This window comes from Prionailurus viverrinus, chromosome D1 (assembly GCF_022837055.1).
Source record: "Prionailurus viverrinus isolate Anna chromosome D1, UM_Priviv_1.0, whole genome shotgun sequence".
Lineage (NCBI taxonomy): Eukaryota > Metazoa > Chordata > Mammalia > Carnivora > Felidae > Prionailurus > Prionailurus viverrinus.
In genome coordinates, this window is record NC_062570.1 from 74,802,691 (window position 1) to 74,822,381 (window position 19,691).

General features: G+C 53.4%; 1 protein-coding gene across 1 annotated transcript; it reads right to left on the reverse strand.

The window, feature by feature from the left end:
- Positions 1-272: 272 nt before the first annotated feature.
- On the reverse strand, positions 273-19,691 carry IGSF22 (immunoglobulin superfamily member 22). The gene is made up of 22 exons (XM_047823893.1): positions 18,245-19,691; positions 16,036-16,167; positions 15,672-15,808; positions 14,450-14,549; positions 14,329-14,368; positions 13,951-14,125; positions 13,181-13,294; positions 12,527-12,689; positions 11,613-11,885; positions 10,380-10,664; positions 9,509-9,633; positions 9,271-9,412; positions 8,817-9,113; positions 7,432-7,734; positions 6,274-6,447; positions 5,935-6,063; positions 4,792-5,088; positions 4,252-4,340; positions 3,879-4,071; positions 2,841-3,140; positions 1,745-2,074; positions 273-486 (listed from the first exon to the last, which is right to left on the reverse strand). The coding sequence occupies exons 1-22, from the start codon at positions 18,351-18,353 to the stop codon at positions 416-418; spliced, it is 3,978 nt and encodes a 1,325-aa protein (XP_047679849.1). The 5' UTR covers positions 18,354-19,691; the 3' UTR covers positions 273-415.

Sequence of the window (19,691 nt, forward strand, 5' to 3'; positions counted from 1 at the left end):
TGCTGGGGGGGGGGGGAGGTGAAGGGGGGAGGACAGGGAGAAGAATGAAGCCTATAAGATGCGTCCTCCCCTGCCCTGAGGGGAGGGGAGGGTGCAATGTCGCTGCAGAGGAGGGGAAGTCAAGCCAAGGCCCAGTCAAAAAGCGGCTGGTCACCCCCAATGCAGGTGGGTTTGGACTAAGCTCTGGGGGTGCGTGTCCTCTGTATCCCCATCCACTCCCAAGCCCATATCCTTGGTCCCTGCTCCATGCCAACCTCAGGAACAGGCAGGGGTGAGCTTAGTCACTTTATTGTCCCATGACTTCACTGACAAGCACCAGGGAGCGAACTGGGCCGCCGTCACTGGGGACACACACAGGACAGGCCCAGAAACCACCTATAACAACATCCTCCTGATGCCTGGGCTGGGCCGGAGATCACATAAGGTGCTTGGACTTCTTCTGCAGACTCTCGGTGACTGACGCTAGAATTGACTTGTCATCCTTGTCTGAAAGAGCAAAGCAAGTATTTGTCAGTGTTGCTAGGGGGAAGGGAAACTCCAAATTGCTGGACTTGCAGTTGAGGCCCCCGTCTGCCAAGGTCAGCTGAGCGTGTGGGGCCAAGAGCTGCCAGTTATTCGGAACTCAATATTTGCCAGGCATTGTGCCAGTCACTTCTGCGCACTATCTCATTTAAGCCTCAAGACAGCCCCCAAGAAGTAGATGAGAAAACAGGCTCAGAGTGGTTTGCCAAGGTCACATGGCTGGACGGTGGTGGAGCCAGGGCCGTGGGCCCACGTGCTTACAACCAGAATTAAGCTGTCAGGGATTTCTCTAGCTGTGGAATGAAAGCTGGATGTCTCCCACAGTGCCTTCCCTGGCCCAGTTCTGTCACACAGTTCAGCAGCCGCCCTGGAGGCATCATCTCAGGGCCAGATACCTAGCTGAGTACTTGAGAGACAGAGCGACAGGACGTGGTCCTTCCCCGAGGAACGGGACTTACAGCAGGACACCAGAGGACCGCCGAGGAGGGTTCAGGGAGCGGCAGAGGATGAGGCTGGAAAAGTAGGTGTGGGGGACAGGGGAGACAGTGTGGGGAGCCTTGCTGCTTGGGGTTTCCTCCAGAAGATCATGGGAGAGTCAGGGAGTTTAAGTAAAAGGGAGCAGGGCAGGTCAGCTCTGCATTGGGAGAGGTCCTGCTACTAGCTGTGTGGTTGTGAAAAGAGTGTGTAGGAAGAGAAAACACTTCCCCTGCACGTACACACGTTGGGTTAGAGGTGTGGCACACCTGTGCAGAGGAAGGGTCTCCACTAGGTTCCGTTCCGTCCTCCCATTGGTGCTTCCCACCTGTCCTTATCCTAGACCAGGAGCTTTCAATCTTGGTCGCACATCAGAATCACTTGTAAAATCTCGTAAACATAAAAATTCCTTCCAGAACCCGGCCACGGAAATTGTGCCTGGCCAGTCTGGGTTAGATCCGATCACCAGTATCTTTTTCAAAGGCAAGTCTAGGCCCACTAAGGGTTGCACACTACAGTCTACCGAGGGATTGCAAACTCCCAAGCCTGGAGGCTCCAGACATGTAACAAATGACATCGAGAGGATGGGGGAGAGGCACCGAGTACGGCCCGTTGGTGAAATGTTTACACCACCTGTTGGCAGAGTAAATGAAAAAATGCACCCCGAGACGGCCATCCTGCGCCTCTGGCCCAGATGGGACGCAGGGCCGCCTCCCCGCCCCCAGGCGGGCTCTGCGGGTGCCCTCACCGTAGACCGTGAGCGCGCAGCTGCTGCGGTCCTTGCCCAGCTCGTTCTCCACCAGCACGCTGTACTCCCCGCTGTCCTTGAGCGTGCAGGTGGGGATGACGATCGTGCACACCCCGCTGGTGGAATTGTACCAGAACTTGGAGTTGGCCGTGATGTTGACGTCGCCCTTGTAGAGGGTCACCGTGGGCCGCGGGTTCCCAAGGAAGGCGCACGTCATGGTGCAGTCCTGGCCGCGCAGCACCGTGTGCGGCTTGAGCGGGATCAGGAAGCGCGGTGCGTGGCGCCAGTCCTTCTGCTCATACGGCTTCAGCTTGGCGCTCAGGTCCTCGACTGCGCGGGCGGGACGCGGTGGGCTGTGAGCGCGCCTGGGACCCCGGCCGATGCCCGCCCGCTGAGAGCTCAAAGGCTCCCCGGAGCCCCCCCAGGCCTGGGCTACATTCCCACGCCCTCTCAACTCTGGGGCCCCGACGTTACGCCGGCACCCGAGGTTCCATTCGGCCACCCTCCCACTCCCTTGTCATTCCAGGGCTCCACTATCAAAACCCAGTGCGTGGGATTTCACGCTTTTCCAGACCCAGGGGTCCTAACTTCTTTCCAGCTGCCAGCTTCCTGACCGAGCTGTTAACTTCCATCTGAGCTTTTCCAGCATCAGGTCAGCCTCCGTGGTCTCTGCTAGTCTCCATTTAGCTCTTCATTTCCAGTTTCCTGACGCTATCTCCACCCCTAGCCCCTTCCCTCCAGGGTTCCTGGACATCATCCCCAGCCCTCATCCCCGTGACCCATTGGCTCAGGGGACCACGTCTCAGCTCTGAACAGCCGGCCCGCCCCTGTCATCCCCGTCCCCAAGGGTACCCCCACCTCCACTGTCATCCCCACCCCCAAGGGTGCCCCCCACCTCCACCCCCTCAGAGTACGTACAAGGTAGTTCCTCCTCTAGGCTTCTGGATCACTACTTCTCTTCCCAGCATCCCTGACGTTAGCCTTTTCCGCCTCAGTGGTTCTCAGATTTTACCTCAAACCCTGGGTACCCCTGGCAATCCCTATGTCATCCCTGCCATCAGGGATATAACCCAAACCCCCGAGTTTCCTGACTCACTCTTGTCCTTGACGATGAGCCAGGTATCCTTGGAGTCGAGTGGGTCACTGTCACCGATTTCGTTCCGGGCCACTACTCGGAAGTAGTACTTCCTGCCAGGGAGTAACCCGGTCACCGTGTACTTGTTGCTGAAGACGCGCTCCGCTGCTGTGAACCAGGTGGGGCTGCTGGCATCCCGCTTCATGATGACGTAGTGGGCCTCACTATCCTCCTGCACGTCAGGGCTGTGGTTCCAGGTCAGAGTCACCGTGTTGGGGACCTCCTCAAACAGCTGTAGGTTTGTGGGCGGCCGCGGAAAATCTGGAACAACCACAAGGTCCAACAGCCACCCTTGGGGGCCTGAAGAACTATGCCCCACCACAGCCACCTGCCAAGCCCCATGGAAGATGAGACGGGGAATGTCCCTTCTTTGAGTCTCAGGCCGCTGGTATTTTGGAGTCAGAAAGAACTATTTCTGAGGCGTAGCTCCGCCATTTACCAGCCCTGTGAACTTGGGCAAGTTACTTATCTGTTTTTGAGACCGGTTTCCTCGTTTGCAGAATAGGGCTCACAATAACTATCACAGAAATGCTGAGTAAAGTGCTTGGCACGTAAGTAACTATTCAATAAAAGTTTATCCCTTCATCCCTTGGGAGTTTAAGGCTTTATTATAAAGCTTCTAGCCCTCACTACTATGAGCCAACTGCAATTATTAATGGACTCATTTCCATCTATCCCTCCTGATTCCCACTCATTTTCTGCTCTCTCTGCCATCCGTCCTCTGCATATGCCTCAAAGCTCATCAGATACATGTGCGGAAACTGAAACAAGGATTTGGTCCTTGTTCAATGCCTCTAGGGCTTCAGGGCATTGAGAAAAAGCGGAAAGAAACCTTCCCATTAAGGCAAAGGCCAATAAAGTCTTGTTCTGTGGTGCCAGACAAGACTTCACTACCTTAAGGCCTGGCTTGGCAGCGATAGGAACTCGAGCAGCAGTGGGGAGTTATATTTTGGAGTGTGTGCAAGGATACCTCCCCAAGGCCTCTGCCTACTGTCATACCTGCCACACGCACGTGGATGTCATAGGATGCCTCTCCAAACTCATTCTGGAGCAAGATGCGGTACACCCCTGAATCAGAGCGCTTGGTGCTGTTGATGAGGAACTGAGAATGGTTTTTGCCCTTGGTGATGGTTTCTTTGCCCTTGGTGGGGATGCCGTCTTTCTGCCAGATCACGTTAGGTGGTGGTGAGCCCTGTGGGGTGACAGGAGATGGCACTGGGGTCACCCAGGTGATATTTGGGGCTCCCACTGTTGAGGAGTCTCCTGCCAGGCTCTAGTGCCAGGGTTCTGGCGAGGGGCCGAGACAGAGACTCTGATAGCTACAGCAGCCGTCTCGGTGGGCATCTGGGGGCCAGGATCTGGAACAACTCACAGAGAAGGCAGCATGGATGCAGAGGGCTGTCCCAGCACGAACCACCATGTGACTCTTCAGTCGCGCACTGAGGTCAAACTTGGGGGCAGCTGAGAGGGAAGAGACCAAGGTGGGGCCGTGGACCTCTCTCTCTCTGGAAGACTCAGCTTTAAACCTCCCCATCCAGAGCCTTTCCCAACCTCTCCTCCATGCTCTTGTTAGAGCCCATACAGACCGTTAGCAGCCCCAACACTGTGAAGCATTTATTTGTCCCTCGTCTGTCTTCCCCTATTAGTATGTAAGACTCTAGGGCAGGTCCTGTGTCTTAGTTGTTTCTGTATTTCCAACACCCCTCTTGGCACACAGTAGATACTATTTAGCATACAATGAGTGGGGGTTTTTTGGTGGGGGCGGGTCACGCCTGGCTCTGTCCAGGCACAAGTATGGACGACTTCTTGCCCATAGCATCACCCAGTTTTCCCCTGTGGGATGAGGTCCTAGGGAGGAAGGTATGGAGCTGGGATGTTGAGGCCTAAACCCCAGCTCTCTCTGCGTCCTCACCTGGTGGTGGCATGGCACGAACCCCCTCATCCAGTTCCACAGGCTCCCCAACCCCAGCCTCATTCACAGCCCGGATTCGGAAGAAGTATTTCTGCCTCTCGGTGAGGCCTCCCACTGTGTAGCAGGTGCCTGAGATGGGGATCTTTGTGCACTTGGACCACTCCTTAGTGTCTTCAGCCCGCATCTCAAGGATGTAGCCAGAAGGTGGGTCTCCCTCTGCAGGCTCCCGCCAGGCCAGGGAGATACTGGAGTTGGAGGAATCAGACACGTGCAGACCCTGCACCAGGCCTGGGGGCTCTGGGTGGCAGAGACATCCAGTCAGTCTCCCAACTCATCCGTACTCATCCCCGTGCCCATTCCCACACCCGGTACCCCTAAAACCTAGCTGTCAGCACTTCTTCCTCTGACACCCAGTTCACACCTTCAAGGCCAACCTTGCGCACTCAACAACCTCCAAGTTCAATTCTCTCGCTGGCTCAACACTTTCACCCTTGAAGTCACTACCCTCCAAATTCAACATACCCTACAGCCTCAATTTCCTTCTATTCTTTTTTTTTTTTTAAGGTTATTTATTTTGAGAGAGAGACAGCGAGAGCAGGGGGGAGGCAGAGAGAGAGAATCCCAAACAGGCCCTGCGCTGTCAGCCGTGGGACCCCACGCGGGGCTCAAACTCATGAACCGCGAGATCATGACCCGAGCCCAAACCGAGAGTCAGTCACTCAACTGACGGAGCCACCCAGGCGCCCCATCAGTTTCCTTGTGTTCTAAAGTCCACCCTAATTTAGCCCAACCATCTCCACCGCCTCCGTTCGTGTGCGGTACCCCCATCTCATCTCCCAAACTCAGCCCCCTCCCGACCATCCACACTATACTATCCCCCTGCCCAATCCTCAGACCTGCCTCTACCACCTCGCCTAACCAGAAATGCTCAAAGTTTGATAACTTTTTTCCCACCCTGCCCAATCTTTATTTGTTGGTTTTCTCTTATGTGTGAATCTTGTCCCTCTATTAGGCTGGCAGCTCCCACAGAGTGGAGACTGTGTGGAGGGGTCATCCTGTTAGGCTTTCCCAGAGAAGAAGTCGGCTGTCTACCTCGCATCAGATAATTCTACTACGTGCTGGGGTTTGGCACCCCATACTCACTGACAGGGTCCTTGGCTACCACTGAGTTGGATGCCATACTGGGCTGTCCAGGGCCTGCCTTATTCACAGCTATAACTCGGAATTCATATTCTGTGTCTTCCAGGAGACCATCCACAGTGCACTTGGTATCTGAAATGGGAGTTTGAGGGGTCCTGAGGCCAGGGGGTCCATGAGATGGGAGACCATAGGGTGAGAGGGCATGGATTAGGGGGTGGCGGGATGCTATGAAAATCCTCAAAGGAGTTGGGGAACAGAGTATGTTCAGGGCAGCAGAAGTATACAGGTCCACCCAGCAAAGCCTCTCTTGGTCCTCCTGAGCCTCTCTCCCTAGGACCTCACCTTGGATGGGCTCCTTGTTGACCGGCACCCAGAGGCTACTGCCTTTCTTCCTCCGCTCCACAATGTAGCCGAGCACTGGGGCTCCCCCATCCTGGGTAGGGGCATTCCATGTGATGGTCATGCTGTCTTTGGTCACATCAGTCACTTGAGGCTGGGAGGCAAGACCAGGGGGCTCTGTGGGAGACAGAGGGCAGAGGTTAGGAGGGGGAGCATGTAGACATTTCCCACCCCATGTTGATCTCTGGCTCCCTCCTTAAAAAAACAAAACAAAACAAAACACCTTAAACCAATGATTCTTAACTAATGTCTGGGTTTTACCTCCAGAGAGTTTAATGTAATTGGCCTGGGGGGTGGAAGCCAGGCATGTTTTTAAAGACATCAGGTGATTCTGCGGAGCCCAGATTGAGAATCGCCAACTTGGTTCTTTCGACCCTTGTCATCCCCAAAGCCACAGTTCCTAATGTACTGTCTTGACACATGGACACATGGAGACTAGTTGGGAGGGGTGTCGCCAGAAGTTAATTAGCTTTCATAATTCAAATACCCATGTTGTCAAGGGGCTTCTTTGGGGGAAAAGTTAGAACAGATTCAAGGTTATCTCTAAAGTAACACTACTCATGGGGCGCCTGGGTGGCGCAGTCGGTTAAGCGTCCGACATCAGCCAGGTCACGATCTCGCCGTCCATGAGTTCGAGCCCCGCGTCAGGCTCTGGGCTGATGGCTCGGAGCCTGGAGCCTGTTTCCGATTCTGTGTCTCCCTCTCTCTCTGCCCCTCCCCCGTTCATGCTCTGTCTCTCTCTGTCCCAAAAATAAAATAAAAAACGTTGAAAAAAAATTAAAAAAAAAATAAAGTAACACTACTCTCACTTGAATTTGGGGTGATTTCTGGAATGGAGAAACAAGTGGAGTCATTTCCCTGCAATTGAATGCAGTTCTGGACATACACACGGGGGATGTGTTGTGCATGTGATCTGACTGGGAAAAGTAGAGAATTCCTACCCAAGATAATGTTCTGCTCGTACTCCGGATTCCATCTGTCTCATCGGATAGCCACAGAGGTGACCCCACAGAATTCCCCACAGACTAGCATCCCTCACTGGCCGAAGGCCTCCATCCCGACCCCTGAGTTTCCCACTGAGCATAGGGCTATCTCACTGACCAATGGGATTTCCTGCAAACACTTCATCTGTTTCCAGAGGGTCGCTCACTCCTTCTGAATTAACCGCCAGGATGCGAAACTGGTAGGCTTTTCCCTCTTCTACCTTGTTGGTGGCAAATTTCGTGAGTTTGCTGTCCACCTCGCCTATCTTAATCCAGGACTTCTTGCCGACCATCCTCCGTTCCACTATGAACTGGGTCACAGGCCGCCCACCGTTGTCTTTGGGGGCCTTCCACTTCATGTGCACACAATTACCCGAGAGTTCCAGAAATTCCACCCGGCCCTGGGGAGGTTTCGGACGGTCTGAGGACAGAAGATAGCATCACAACAGGGACCAGGAAGGCTTTATCCCACTTGCCAGAGGTCCACCAAACTGGGGCATAGACTTCCCTCGCCCTTCTCTGTGTTCGCTGTGCCTCCTTGTAAGACTTGCCCAAAGGGTTTGATCTTTGGCCACCTGAGACTCTTACTTGCCTAGGAATAGGTGGACTGGGGACCCGGGGAGCCCCTGTCTCAGCTGATTCACCCCTTGTCCCCTTCCACACAAGATCTCCCCCTCCTCGCAGCTTCCAGAACTCCAGTGCTTTGTGATATTATAGTTCATCTTATGTTATAATTACACGTTAGCCAGTTTTCATCCCTTTTGGGTTGAGAAACAGCTGGAATACTTCCATCCCTGTATCCTCAGAGCTGAGAACACAGAAGAGGGGTTCAGTCATGCTGTTGAATTGAGTCAAAACCCAAACCTTCTCACTCCACAGCTTGATGGCATGGGCGTGTGTGTGTGTGTGTGTGTGTGTGTGTGTTGCATGTTGACCATGAGCTCACTAAGGTCAGCTCCTCATCTCTTGTATTCCAACCCATCCCCAACCCCATTCCTACCCCCTTCCATCTTTCCAGCTTCATTTTGTCCTCAACCCCATTCACCCACCCTCACTTCATGTCACTTCCAACCCCAAAACTCACGCACCAACCCCGCTTCTATCCCTAAATGCCCCTCTTTCACTTCATTTCTACCTTATTTCCAACCATGTCCTCATCTCCAAGTCAGTAACACTGGAAGGTCTGCTATGTGCTGTGCGCCCTGCTATGTGCTTTAAATTCACTTGAAATAGATGCTGAAAACAAAACTCCTGACACAACAACAACAAAAACCAAAACCAGCCCCAAATCACCCCATGGCAAATGAGAAATGGAGGCTTCAGTAGGTTCATCCGCTTGCCCAAGGCCACCTAGTGAGGAACTTAGCGGGCTTCTGGTGCAAAGCCAGCACTCAGATGCCATTCTCAACCCCCAACTCCAGCTCCCATCCCCAGCCCGCCTCCCGCCCTGAGCGCAGAGCAGCAGATGCCCTCAGCTCAGCCCAGTGGGGGGCCAGCCCTCACCCAGCACGCTGAGGTGCAGAGTGGCTGTGGCTGTGCCGTAGTCATTCTTGAGCTTGAGCAGAACGAGGCCACTGTCCTCACGCACGCAGTTGGAGATGGTGAGCAGCGCCTGGTCTTCCCCGCGCTCCATGGACACACGTTCCTCTTCTGTCACCTCCATGCCGTCCTTGTACCACGTCACTTTGGGCAGCGGCTTCGCCCGGAAGGGCACCTTGATGTTTGCCGTGTGGCCCACCTTCACAGTCACGGGGTGCGCGGCCAGCGCCTCCAGCACCGACGGGTCGATGGTAGGTGGATCTGGCGGAGGGGCGGCAGTAGGGCAGGCTTGCCCGGTAGGAGTGGGGGGTGGGGCGATGAGGGGTGGAGGAGATCCCATGGGGGTGGGGGAGGAGCCCTGAGCACGTGGGCTGGCCCGGAGGGGTTGAGTCTTGCCTACAGCGGGCAGTGACCTTACCTGCAATGAATACGGAGGCCTCGCTCTCTGCGCCCTTGGCCCGGAAGGTGTACTTGCCCTCGTGCTCCGGGCCCATATTGGGGAAGATGAGCTTGTGCACTGCACCCTGCTTCACGATCTGCACGCCGGGCAAGTCCGTGATCTGGGGGGGCGAGGGGCAAGGGGCGGCCATGAGTGCGAATGTATGGCCAGTCCACCCCTTCCTCCTTGGCCCCCTTCTCTAGCCCTTGCCTCGGACCTCCTTGCCATCCTTGAGCCACACGCCCTCCACCTTCTCGTCGTTCAGCACCACGCACAGTTCAGCTGGGCTCCCGGTGGCCGCATGCACGTCGGACATCCCGCTCTTCACCGTGGCCAGACGCTCTGGGGGAGAAAGGGAGCAGGTGCTGGGTGAAAGGAACTCACGTGAAAATGGCTGGTGGTGATGGCCATGGGAAGGGGCTGGGGGGCCATGTCTGTCAAAATAATTTATGATGAGCAGGAGATTTGGAAATGGTCAATGGGCGATAGGAGAATGGTCAGGGAGGGAACTGGAGCAAGTAGGTGGGAGGTTGGGGAAAAGTCCAATTAGCATTGGGAAATGGTTAATGGGGGCCTGCTCATCGGAAGATGGTCACTGGGGACTTGGGATGCTCAGTTGAAGAAGAAGAATAGATGGTGGGAGTGTAGATGGGTAGAGCAGTTGGGATGGTTAGTTGGGGTTATGCTAGACTGTGGGATGCCCAGGGTTTTTAGGAGTTGAGGGTGGTCAGGGTCAGTGGGGACCGATCAGGATTAGTGAGCAGGGGCTGGTCAAGGTCAAGGAGGATCAGATGATCAGGGCTGCTGGGGATGGTCAGAGTCTGGAAGTAAAGGATGGATAAAGTCAAGGGATTTTGGATAGGGTTCCAGACATGGGGTATGACCAGGGTCTAGGAGGTAAAGATGTTCAGGGCCTGGGAGGTCAGAGAGGGTCAGAATTTGGTAGATGGGGGTGATTAGACTGGGAAGTAGAAACTGACCATGATTTGAGGAGGCTGGAGTCAGCAGGGGGCTGATCAGTGTCCATGGCAGGGGACCACCAGGACTGGGGGGATTGGTCAGTGGGAGCTGACAGGGTGAGCACGTACCCTCCACGGTGACCACAGCAGTACTGTAGTATTCAGTGGGGTCTCCGTCCTGCATGGCCACCACGGTGTACTCGCCACTGTCACTGAGCTGTGCGTCCTCAATGACCAGCTCTGCTCGCTTGCCCTCATGGCTCATGCTGTACTTGGTGCTGCGCTCCAGCAGCCGCCCATCCTTCTTCCAGTACAGCGTCACGTCCTTGGAGGTCAGCTCACACTCAAGGCATGCACGGCTCCTCTCTTTCACACGTACGTTCTTTAGGGTTCTCACAAACTTGATGGGGATGCCTGTGGACAGATAGACTGGGATCTGCATCCAACCCCCTACATCCCTTTCTGCAGCTACATGCTGCCCTACTCCTCTTTTTGGTCCCAGAAACACAGGGACTTGTGGCATTGAATGTGTTGTGTGCAACACGTGACCCACAGAGGTAACCGGCAGAGAGAGTCCCAGCTCTGCCCCTTACTTGCTAGCTGGCTGTATGCAATGCATTCACTCTCTGGGTCTCAGTTTCTTCATATGTAAAATGGGCTAACAGTTTACCCCCTCACAGCACTGCAGTCAATATCTCTCGTGGCCCTTTGGAACTCCAGCCATAATTGCCTTGTCTTTCTGGTGTCTGGGCCTTTATACACCTGCTGTGCCCTCTGCTGGGAATTTCCTGTCTTCATCCCCATTTGCTGAAATATGAACTCCTTTTGGTTCTTGGCAAGACTTGGCCATCACCTCATCACATCCTTTCTGACATCACTAAGTGGTGCTCCTTCTTTGGGTGCCCACAGCCTCTGTGTCTCCCACCATCACAGCCATGATGATTCCACGTTACAGGAGTCAAGTGCGGTTCCCACGTGTGACATGCCTCATGTGTAACTCTCCAAACGAATTCTAATGTAGGAATGCAAGTGGTTAACAGTGATGTGCTATAACATATAAGGTTAGAGCCAGAAAGGCTAATAATTTCCTGACCCATGATCTCCCAGCTGGTAATAAGACCCCAGTCTTGACTCCCTGCTTAAGAACTGATGTTCCAAGTCCATTTGGTGCCTCCCCCACTACACAAGGAGTTAGTGGAGGAGAGAACCCTCTGTCTTTCTAGAACCCATCACAGGGCTTTGCAAGGAGAGATGGATGGATGGATGGATGGATGGGTGGATGGGTGGATAGATGGATGACTGCCCGCATGGAGGTGGCTGGGGCATGAGGCCCACCCCTCAAGCTCTGGCCCAACCACTCACGGTCAATAGTGAGCTGGGCTTTCTGTACCAGGTCCCCCGCCTCAGCAGAGAACTCGCCGGCATCGCTGAGTCTGGCATCCTTAATCTTAAGTGTGTGGGTCAGACCATCCTCAGACACTGTGATTTCATACTTTTCATCCCTCTTCAGCTCCTTCCCGTTGAACTTCCACACAAAGTTGGGCACTTTCTTGGAGAGGCGGATCTCAAAAACAGCTGTCTGGCGCTCTGTCACCTTCATTGGTGTCATCTCTCCCAAGAACTTCAGCGGCTCATCTGTGGAAGAGTAGGAGGGGCAGTCGTTGGGCTGCAGCCCTGGTCCCTCCTGAGGGGTGGGGTGATGGAGGGGACATGAAGACTCAGGGGTCACTGGCCTCCTGTAGCCCACAATTGGGGAAAGCATCCTTCCTTTCGGTCTGCTTGTGAATCCTGGAGTCCCCTCCCATGATGGTCATATGGTCTCCTCCCCAGTAACGTTAACACAGCAATTTTAAAAGGCACTTATGTAGTTTCAGATATGTGCCAGGCACTCTTCCAGCCAGTGTGCACATAGGATGCATCTAATTCCCATATAGATAGATTTTACTATGATCTCTCATTTTACATATGGGGGAACTGAGGCAAACAGAAGTGAAATAACTTGTCCCAAATCACAAGCTTCTAAGTGACAGAAGCTGGGATCTGAACCCCAGCAGTCTAACTCTGGAGACTGTGTACTTAACCATGATGCTACACTGCCCCATGGCACTTACTGTCTCATTCTCTCCCTTGTGCCCCATGTTTCCCTCCTCCGTTAATGTCCATCCCCATGCAGTCCTCTCCTGCATGGCCCCGCCGTCCTCTCTCCCACATCCCTGGCAATTCCTCCCCTGATCTGACAGCATCCTCCTTGTTCCCCCTCATGCCCACATTCATACCCAGCACTGTGAGCTCTGCTCTCATCTTCTTGTCACCCACGGACAGGCTGTAGGTTCCTGCGTCGTTCATGTTCACATTGGTAATAACCAGCATGTACTTGGTGCCTATCTGCTTCACATCATACTTGCCTAGGGAGTACTGGATCCTCAGTGGCTCATTATCCTGTCTCATGAAATGGGTAGAAAAGCTGAGGGAGGAGTTTAGGAGGAGGCTTCCAGAGGTCCCCATTCCCCGAGGCCAGCCTGAGCTGGAGGGTACGACGTCTGCCTCTCTAAGATCCTCAGACACACCAGAGGCCCCCGAGATCTCTTTAGCCACATCATCTAGCTAAGCGGGACCCTGGGTCCCTGCCTCCCTTGAGACCTGAACTCTTAATGTTATCTTCAGGACTACCTAACTCATCCTTTTCAGATGGGTAGACTGAGGCACGGAGAAAGGAAAGTAAGTATCTCAAATCAAACAGCAAAGTGATGAAACAGCTAAGAATAGAGCCCAGCTCCCAGTCAGTTTCAATCATCCCAGGAGGCATCAGCCTCTTGCTGGAATAGAAGAGGGACCTGGTTGACGGATAATGAGAGTGTCTGTGAAGGGAGGAGGTGCAGAGAGGAAATGATATTGCCAGGGCAGGCCCTGCCTAGGTGTCCCCTCCCCACCTTCATCCATATCATCTTGACATTGGGGTCCTTCAGCTCCATGATGCACTCAAAGACCACAGTGGTGTCAATCTTGGTCTCTATGTCTTCCAGGGGCTTCAGAATCCGGATGGTCTGTGAGATTGTGATAATAAAATGGCGGGTGTCAGGGACATCTGGGGCCTGCCCAGTCTGTTAACCCAATTCTGGAGGAGCTCCTTAAAGGTTTGGGGAGAAATGACTAGGCTGATTGGACAGCTGTGCCTCCCCCAACCTCCTGCCACTGCCTGCCTGCAAGATTTAGGGGCAGATAGATATGATGGACCACGAGAAAGGAACTCCATTCATGGAATAGTCACCATGGACCATGAGAAAGGAACTCCATTCATGGAATAGTCACAATGTACCTGGGCCCATTACATAAGTCCTCTAATTCCAGCGTAGATGCTCAATAATTGTGAGTCGGTTGAGTGAATGCATGATGACAACACAAAAACATATGAAAGAGGAAAGTAGAAATTTCATTTTGCAAATGAGAAACTGAGGGGAAGTTCACACAGTTAATAAGGCAGTAGAACTGGGGCTTGAACCCAGGTCTATCCTACTCCAAAGCCTATGCAAACACATTTGAGGGTAGTGGGGAGAGAAGTAGAGATCCTTTCTTGCTCTTGCCTTTGAGCATGTGTGGACAGGGTGGAGAGACCTTGCCACTGGGAGACACACAGGCACCAGCACTTTCGGAGAGACCCAGACCCCTGCCTGCAGACCCCTGCCCCTCTATGGTCACTGACCTCCACCTCCACTTTCTTCATCTCTTTGAGCTTCTTGAGCAGCCCCCGGAAATCAGTGAAACCATACTCCATGCAGACCTTCTCAAAGTCCTTCTTGGGTACCTTGGACAAAATCTCCAGCATCTCTTTCTCACCTATCCCCTTCTTCTGCTTCTTCTTGGGAGCAGGGAGTCCCCTGGGAGGGGGTGGGTACCAAGCATGGGCTCAGCACCTCCCTCTGAAGACAGAGGGAGGCTCTCCTAACCTTGAGATTCCCTTCCCTAATTCATGGGTTCTTGGAGCCTGGGCCATTAACTCAGGGCCCCAAAGGCCTTTGAGAAGTTCTGGCCTGGAGGGTGGAGGGACAGTACCCTGGGGAGAGGAGCCTCCCAGCCTCACCTCTTCTTCAACATCTTTTTGAAATCCATTTTTTCATGACCTGAAGACAGAAAAGGGGACAGGGTCAGACAGAGGAGTCTGATCCCTACAAAGAAAGACCAGGAAGAGGGAGCTGGCTCACCTTCTGTCACCAGCAAGGACACAGTGTAGATGGCATCTGCATGGTCATTGCTTGCAATGCACTTGTAGTTGTCAGAGTCATCGGAGGTCAGTGGCTCCAGCTGGATCAGAGTCAAGCCATTAGTGGGGGAGTGAGGAGGACCCCAGGGAGACTTTCTGTGAGGAGGGGGAGTGGGGCTGAGTGTGGGTATATGTGTGGAGGACTGAGCAGCCTCTATGATGTGAAGGTTCCAGGGAGCCATCAGTGTGAGTGTGTGTGTTTGTAGCCTGATTCTTCACAGGATTCTCCCTCTTGACTGTGAGCTAGACGACAGGGATTTCCTCTGAGTTGTAACTGTGTGCAGTTTCTGCCACTAGGCTGAGTGTTCCTTCCTTTAACACATATTTACTCCTTTGTACAGGTGCCGGACTGAGCCTGAGGAAACCGGTGAATTAGGCTGAGGAAACCGGTGAATGTTGGTATCTGCAACATGGCACTCACAGCCCAGTGGGGTCTCGGAATGAATGACTTTGTAAAGGGGTGGCCAGTAGGGGGACCTTGGGGCAGCCTGTGTGTACTATGTGGGGCTAAGGGTCCAGTAATGGGGCCACTGGGAGAAGGAACGTTCTGTATGGTGGGGAGAGGGGAGGCTTCACAATGGTATGTCCTCGCAGGACCAATTGGGACATGTTTCCCCATGACCCATCTCTCCTTTTCCTCAAGGGTCTGGAACCGGAAGTTGCAGAAGCTGGTTAGATCTAAGGATGATCAGCTCTTGGCCAGAGTCTTCTAGAAGTGTCCCCTGAAGAGCCCAGGAACCCTGACCTTCACCCCTTCACTAGGATCAGTTCCTCCCTTGGTGCCTGGCCGCCCTGATTTAACCTGGCTCCACCCACTACGGCCACGCCCCCTTCTAGCCACGCCCATAGCCGTGGCCTCCCTTCCCTTTTGGCTCTCTCACCTTCTGGAAGAGATGGGTCTCCTGCCCCTCCTTGGCTTTGCCCTAGCTCTGCTTCGCCTCACCCCTAATTTTGGTCTCCTGCCCACTCTAGCAACACCCCAACTCCTGATTCGGCCTCTCTTATCCTGCCCCTCCTCTAGGGCAACGACAGCTTCTTTCCCCAGGGCCCTTCTTGGTTCGTTCAGCTGTGGCTCTCTCGTCAGTGATGGGGCCGGCGGCATGCCCTGGGGTCCCTGCCTCTGGCCTCGTCCGTAACTGGCTCTCTGGCTCGGGTCCCCGCACCTTCAGCACGTGCTCCTTGTTGATGCTGTCGTAGAACATCTTGGCCGACTCCTTGATGGGGATGCCGCTCTCCCTCTTCCAGGAGATGTTGGGTTTGGGGTTCCCCTGCACCCGGGCTCGGAACACAGCTTTATCCCCTGCAGTGGGCACGTGACACAAGTTCACCTCTTAGCCTCCAGGTCGGACCTTCGGACCCTGCCTCCTCCCAGGGGTCTCATGTCCACCCCGGCAGGCGAGCGCCCCTGGGCCTGGGGCCGCCAGTGTTTGCATTACTGGGGGACAGTGGGGTCGTGGTGCTGATTGGGGCACCGGGAGAAGAACAGAAAGCAGCCAGGGGTTTGGGGACACACGGGGAGCGACACACCCTCGGGCGCGGTGACCGGGTGAGGCTTCTCCACGAACTCGGGGACGCTCTCGCCTGCAGGGATGTCAGTACTCCGAGTCACCAAGCTGAAGAACTCTACAGTGCTCGAGGACTTCCTTGTCACGACTTCCTCTGTGGCGACAGGCAAGAGGTCAGAATGGGCCTGAGACTGGAGGATTGGCCTTTTCTTGAGGGGACGGTGGAGCATTTTAGGGCCGCGCGGGGACTTTGGCCAGAAAAGGAGGACCTTTAGTCAGTCGGTCGTTGTGTTATGGCACGTTTCAGCCACCAGGGGGAGCGACCTCCTCTTCCAGGCCTCTGGTCAATCACGTTTATCGGGCCACGTTACGGGGTCCCAATTGTTTTCTTTCCTTTTTCTTTTTTTCCAACCTTTTTCTTTTTTAAAAAGGAGATTTATTTTGATGGGGGTTTCTTGGCCTCTTGGGCTTCTCTCCTGGAAATCCTAGTCCCCCAGCAGCCTTAAGAGGGGCCCGGTGGCTTAGTTGAATTCTGCTGTCTGCCTTCCCCCTAGCCCTTCTGTAGTTTAGCATTCATTGCTATGGGAGGAGCAGTGATTCTTGAGCGAGGGACAGGAAACATTCCCAGCCCAGAGGGGCTATGGGTGGGAATCTCCTTATCTGAGAGAGCATATTCAATGCAGTCATGTAATTTTATGTTTGGAAAATGAAAAGTTTTTTCAGCACAAACTACAGACCGTCTTGTTGGCTAGTGAGCTGACAGTTAAAAACAATTTCTCTGATTCACAGAGCGCGTTCCTTTTGTCAGGAACCGTGCTAAACACAGTTCGGAGGTTATGTTATTTAATCCTCACAATACTCCAGCAAAGTAGGTGCTTCTTTATCCCCACTAGCCTGAAGGACTGAGATGAGAAAAACGTGTTCCGACGCACTTTTAAGTAGCCATCAGAAGGGTCAAACAAGCAGTGTGCAGGCTGCCCGTAACCTGCAGATGTTTTAATCTCTACAATGGTCAAACAAAAAGTAGCCCTACATCTAAAAAAATGAGAGATTTCACATAAAAATTCACATTTCTGGATTCTCAACATGGAGCTCATACCCCCCATATGGCAACGATGGGGGGCAGTGAATAGCGGCTGCCCCTTGAGGTGGGGGATGTCCTCTGCAGTTCACTTCGGTCTTTTTTTCTGCATTTATATTCCGTGCCTGGACCCTGCTGGCCAGTGGTTTTAAACTCTGGCTACATGCTAGAATCTCTGGAGAGCTTGAAACACACACACACACACACACACACACACACACACATACCCATACACCTGATTTAGCAGCTGGGTGAGACTTATGTATCGCTATTTTTTTTTTCATTCCCCTTCCTTGCTCCCCGCTACACTAAGCCAATCGAATATGCAGCCGGGGTTGAGAATCACTGCTATCATCACGTAAGTTTGCAACTTCTGGTCTTGAGCCCCAGCTGTTCCACTTGCCTGGCCTCACTGACCAGGAGGGGTTGGGATAGAGTGTTCATCTGGCCCTGACCTCTGTGCACGAGGACTTTGAGGGACTGTGTCCCTCCAGGACTTTGAGGGAGGGGGCAGTGACTGGGAGGGGATATTGGATACTTTGGCCTCTGGCCATCTTTTAATCTCTTTTCACTAGAGACATGACTGAAACAATCTGTTCTGCTCTGAGACCATTTCTCAGCTTTCCCTTGGATCTGTTTTGCCCCAAGTCCGGTCCCCAAGGGTTGAGAGCCTGGAAGCTTAGGTCACTTGTTTATGTCTTCATCCTCTCCACTGGCAGCTCCAAATCTCCTATTTCTGAAGTGGAGCAGGGTCAGCATTACTCACATCTAGATAAGGTAGCTACTTCCCTAGCTTCCTCCATGTCTGAAATTCTGCCATCAGAGATACATCCATTTGCTTCGGGCTCTGATCTCCTCAAGCAATTAAGTTCATCAATTACACACATGCATGTGACTGACTTTCCTAAGCTGTTTTCCTAGAGATCGGATCTATGGGTAAGCATCCCACTGGCTGAAGCTTTATCAAAGTACAGATTAGAAGCACAGGTTAGGAGAGGGTTGTCCTTTGTATATTGGGCTCCCGAGGGGCCCAGAACTCATAACGGCTGAGCGCCCACCCCCGCCCCTCGCCCCGTCGCCGCCCAGAGGCTGGATCTGGAGAAAGAAAGGCTGCCCTTTCCCGATTTCCCCTCCCATCCACTCTACTTGCCTCCCACGATCCTGGTTGTCTGGGAGAAGGTCTGCACGTGGGTGGTGGAGCTGGAGAACTCCATGGACACGTGCTCCTGCAGCATCTGCTCGTGGTGAATGGTCGTCATGGTGACAGCAGGCGTGGGCACTCACCTGGGAGGACCAGGGAGAGGATGAGGCCATGAAGGAAGGGCCTAGGAGGGAGATCCAGAGTTGCTCTTCTGTGTGTGTGTGTGTGTGTGTGTGTGTGGCGGGGGGAAGACACGGGGCAGGTGAACACAAGGGGAGACGACTGTGCACAGGAGAGAATGAGGAGAAGTAGGGCAGCAAGCTTCTCTCGGGCCTTTTTCTTCCCATTGTATCTCACCTTCCCAGGCTGGTTACAAGGACCAGTGGGCCTGTCACCCACCAAGTAATCGCAAACCATTCCAAGTTCTCAGGGGGAGAGAATGTAGGGCTGAGATTTACGCAGGGGGAGCTGGGGATTCGTATTCATAGCTACTTGGAACTAGGGAGGCAGTGTTAGCTGTCTCATCAGGAGGCAATGAAGTCAGACCTAAGAAGGAACTTCCTGACTAAGCCATACTGCAGTGGGCCTTGGAAGGAAGCTGGGGATTTTCCTCCTGTGCCCTGGGGACCCCTGGCATCAGTGGAATGCTAAGACGGATAGATGAGAGTGTGTGTCTGCAGCCCTGCTTTCACTTGTGACTCCATAAAGACAGAGGCTGAGGTTTCCTTTCATTTTTTTTTTCTTTAAAAAAAATCAGTAATTCGATCTCATCGTTAATACGTGAAACAACATCCACATCCATATGAAGAGGCCCCTTCCTGAGCCCCCATCTCCCGGCCCTCCCCCGACACGAACCACCCACCCGTGGTCGCTCAGCAACTTCTGGAGCTCCTTCATGCAGAGACACATATGTTTTTGTCCTCGTCCCCTCTTTACACTTCAGGTACACACTATCCGCTATTCCGCCCTTTCTCTTTCACGGAATCCATCTTGGAGATCTCTCCGTATCGGTTCACGAGGGCTCTCCTCGTTCTAACAACTACACGGTATTTCCAAGAATGGATGTTCCTACCATTTTTGTTTAACCAGCACGGCAGTTTTCCACCTACACTTTGTGTGTGAGGAAACTGATGTCTGCAAGAAATAACCTGTCCAAGGTCACTCAGCCTGGAATCCCGGCCTCCTGATTCCCAGTCCACTGCCCTTCTGAAAAGGGCCTTGTTCTGGGCAGGAAGGTGGAGGCTAAACTTTATCTCCCCCACCCCCCCGTATCTCTGCCTGGCCTATTTCCACCTCTGAGTTCTGAGACTGTCACCAGCTAGACCCCAAGAGCTGACCTTTACTGCTCACCTGCTTGGTTCCACTGACCTTTGTCCCACATTCTTCCTTAAACTCTTCTTTCTTTATTTTTAATACGAAATTTATTGTCAAATTGGTTTCCATACAACACCCAGTG

Excerpts from the sequence above, each read along its gene's own strand:
- IGSF22 (XM_047823893.1), bottom strand. The coding sequence starts at position 18,353 with ATGACGACCATTCACCACGAGCAGATGCTGCAGGAGCACGTGTCCATG. Across the intron at positions 16,168-18,244 it reads GACAACCAGGATCGTGGGAG|AGGAAGTCGTGACAAGGAAG; the intron begins GCAAGTAGAGTG and ends CTGTCGCCACAG. Across the intron at positions 9,114-9,270 it reads GGCCTCCGTATTCATTGCAG|ATCCACCTACCATCGACCCG; the intron begins GTAAGGTCACTG and ends CCCCTCCGCCAG.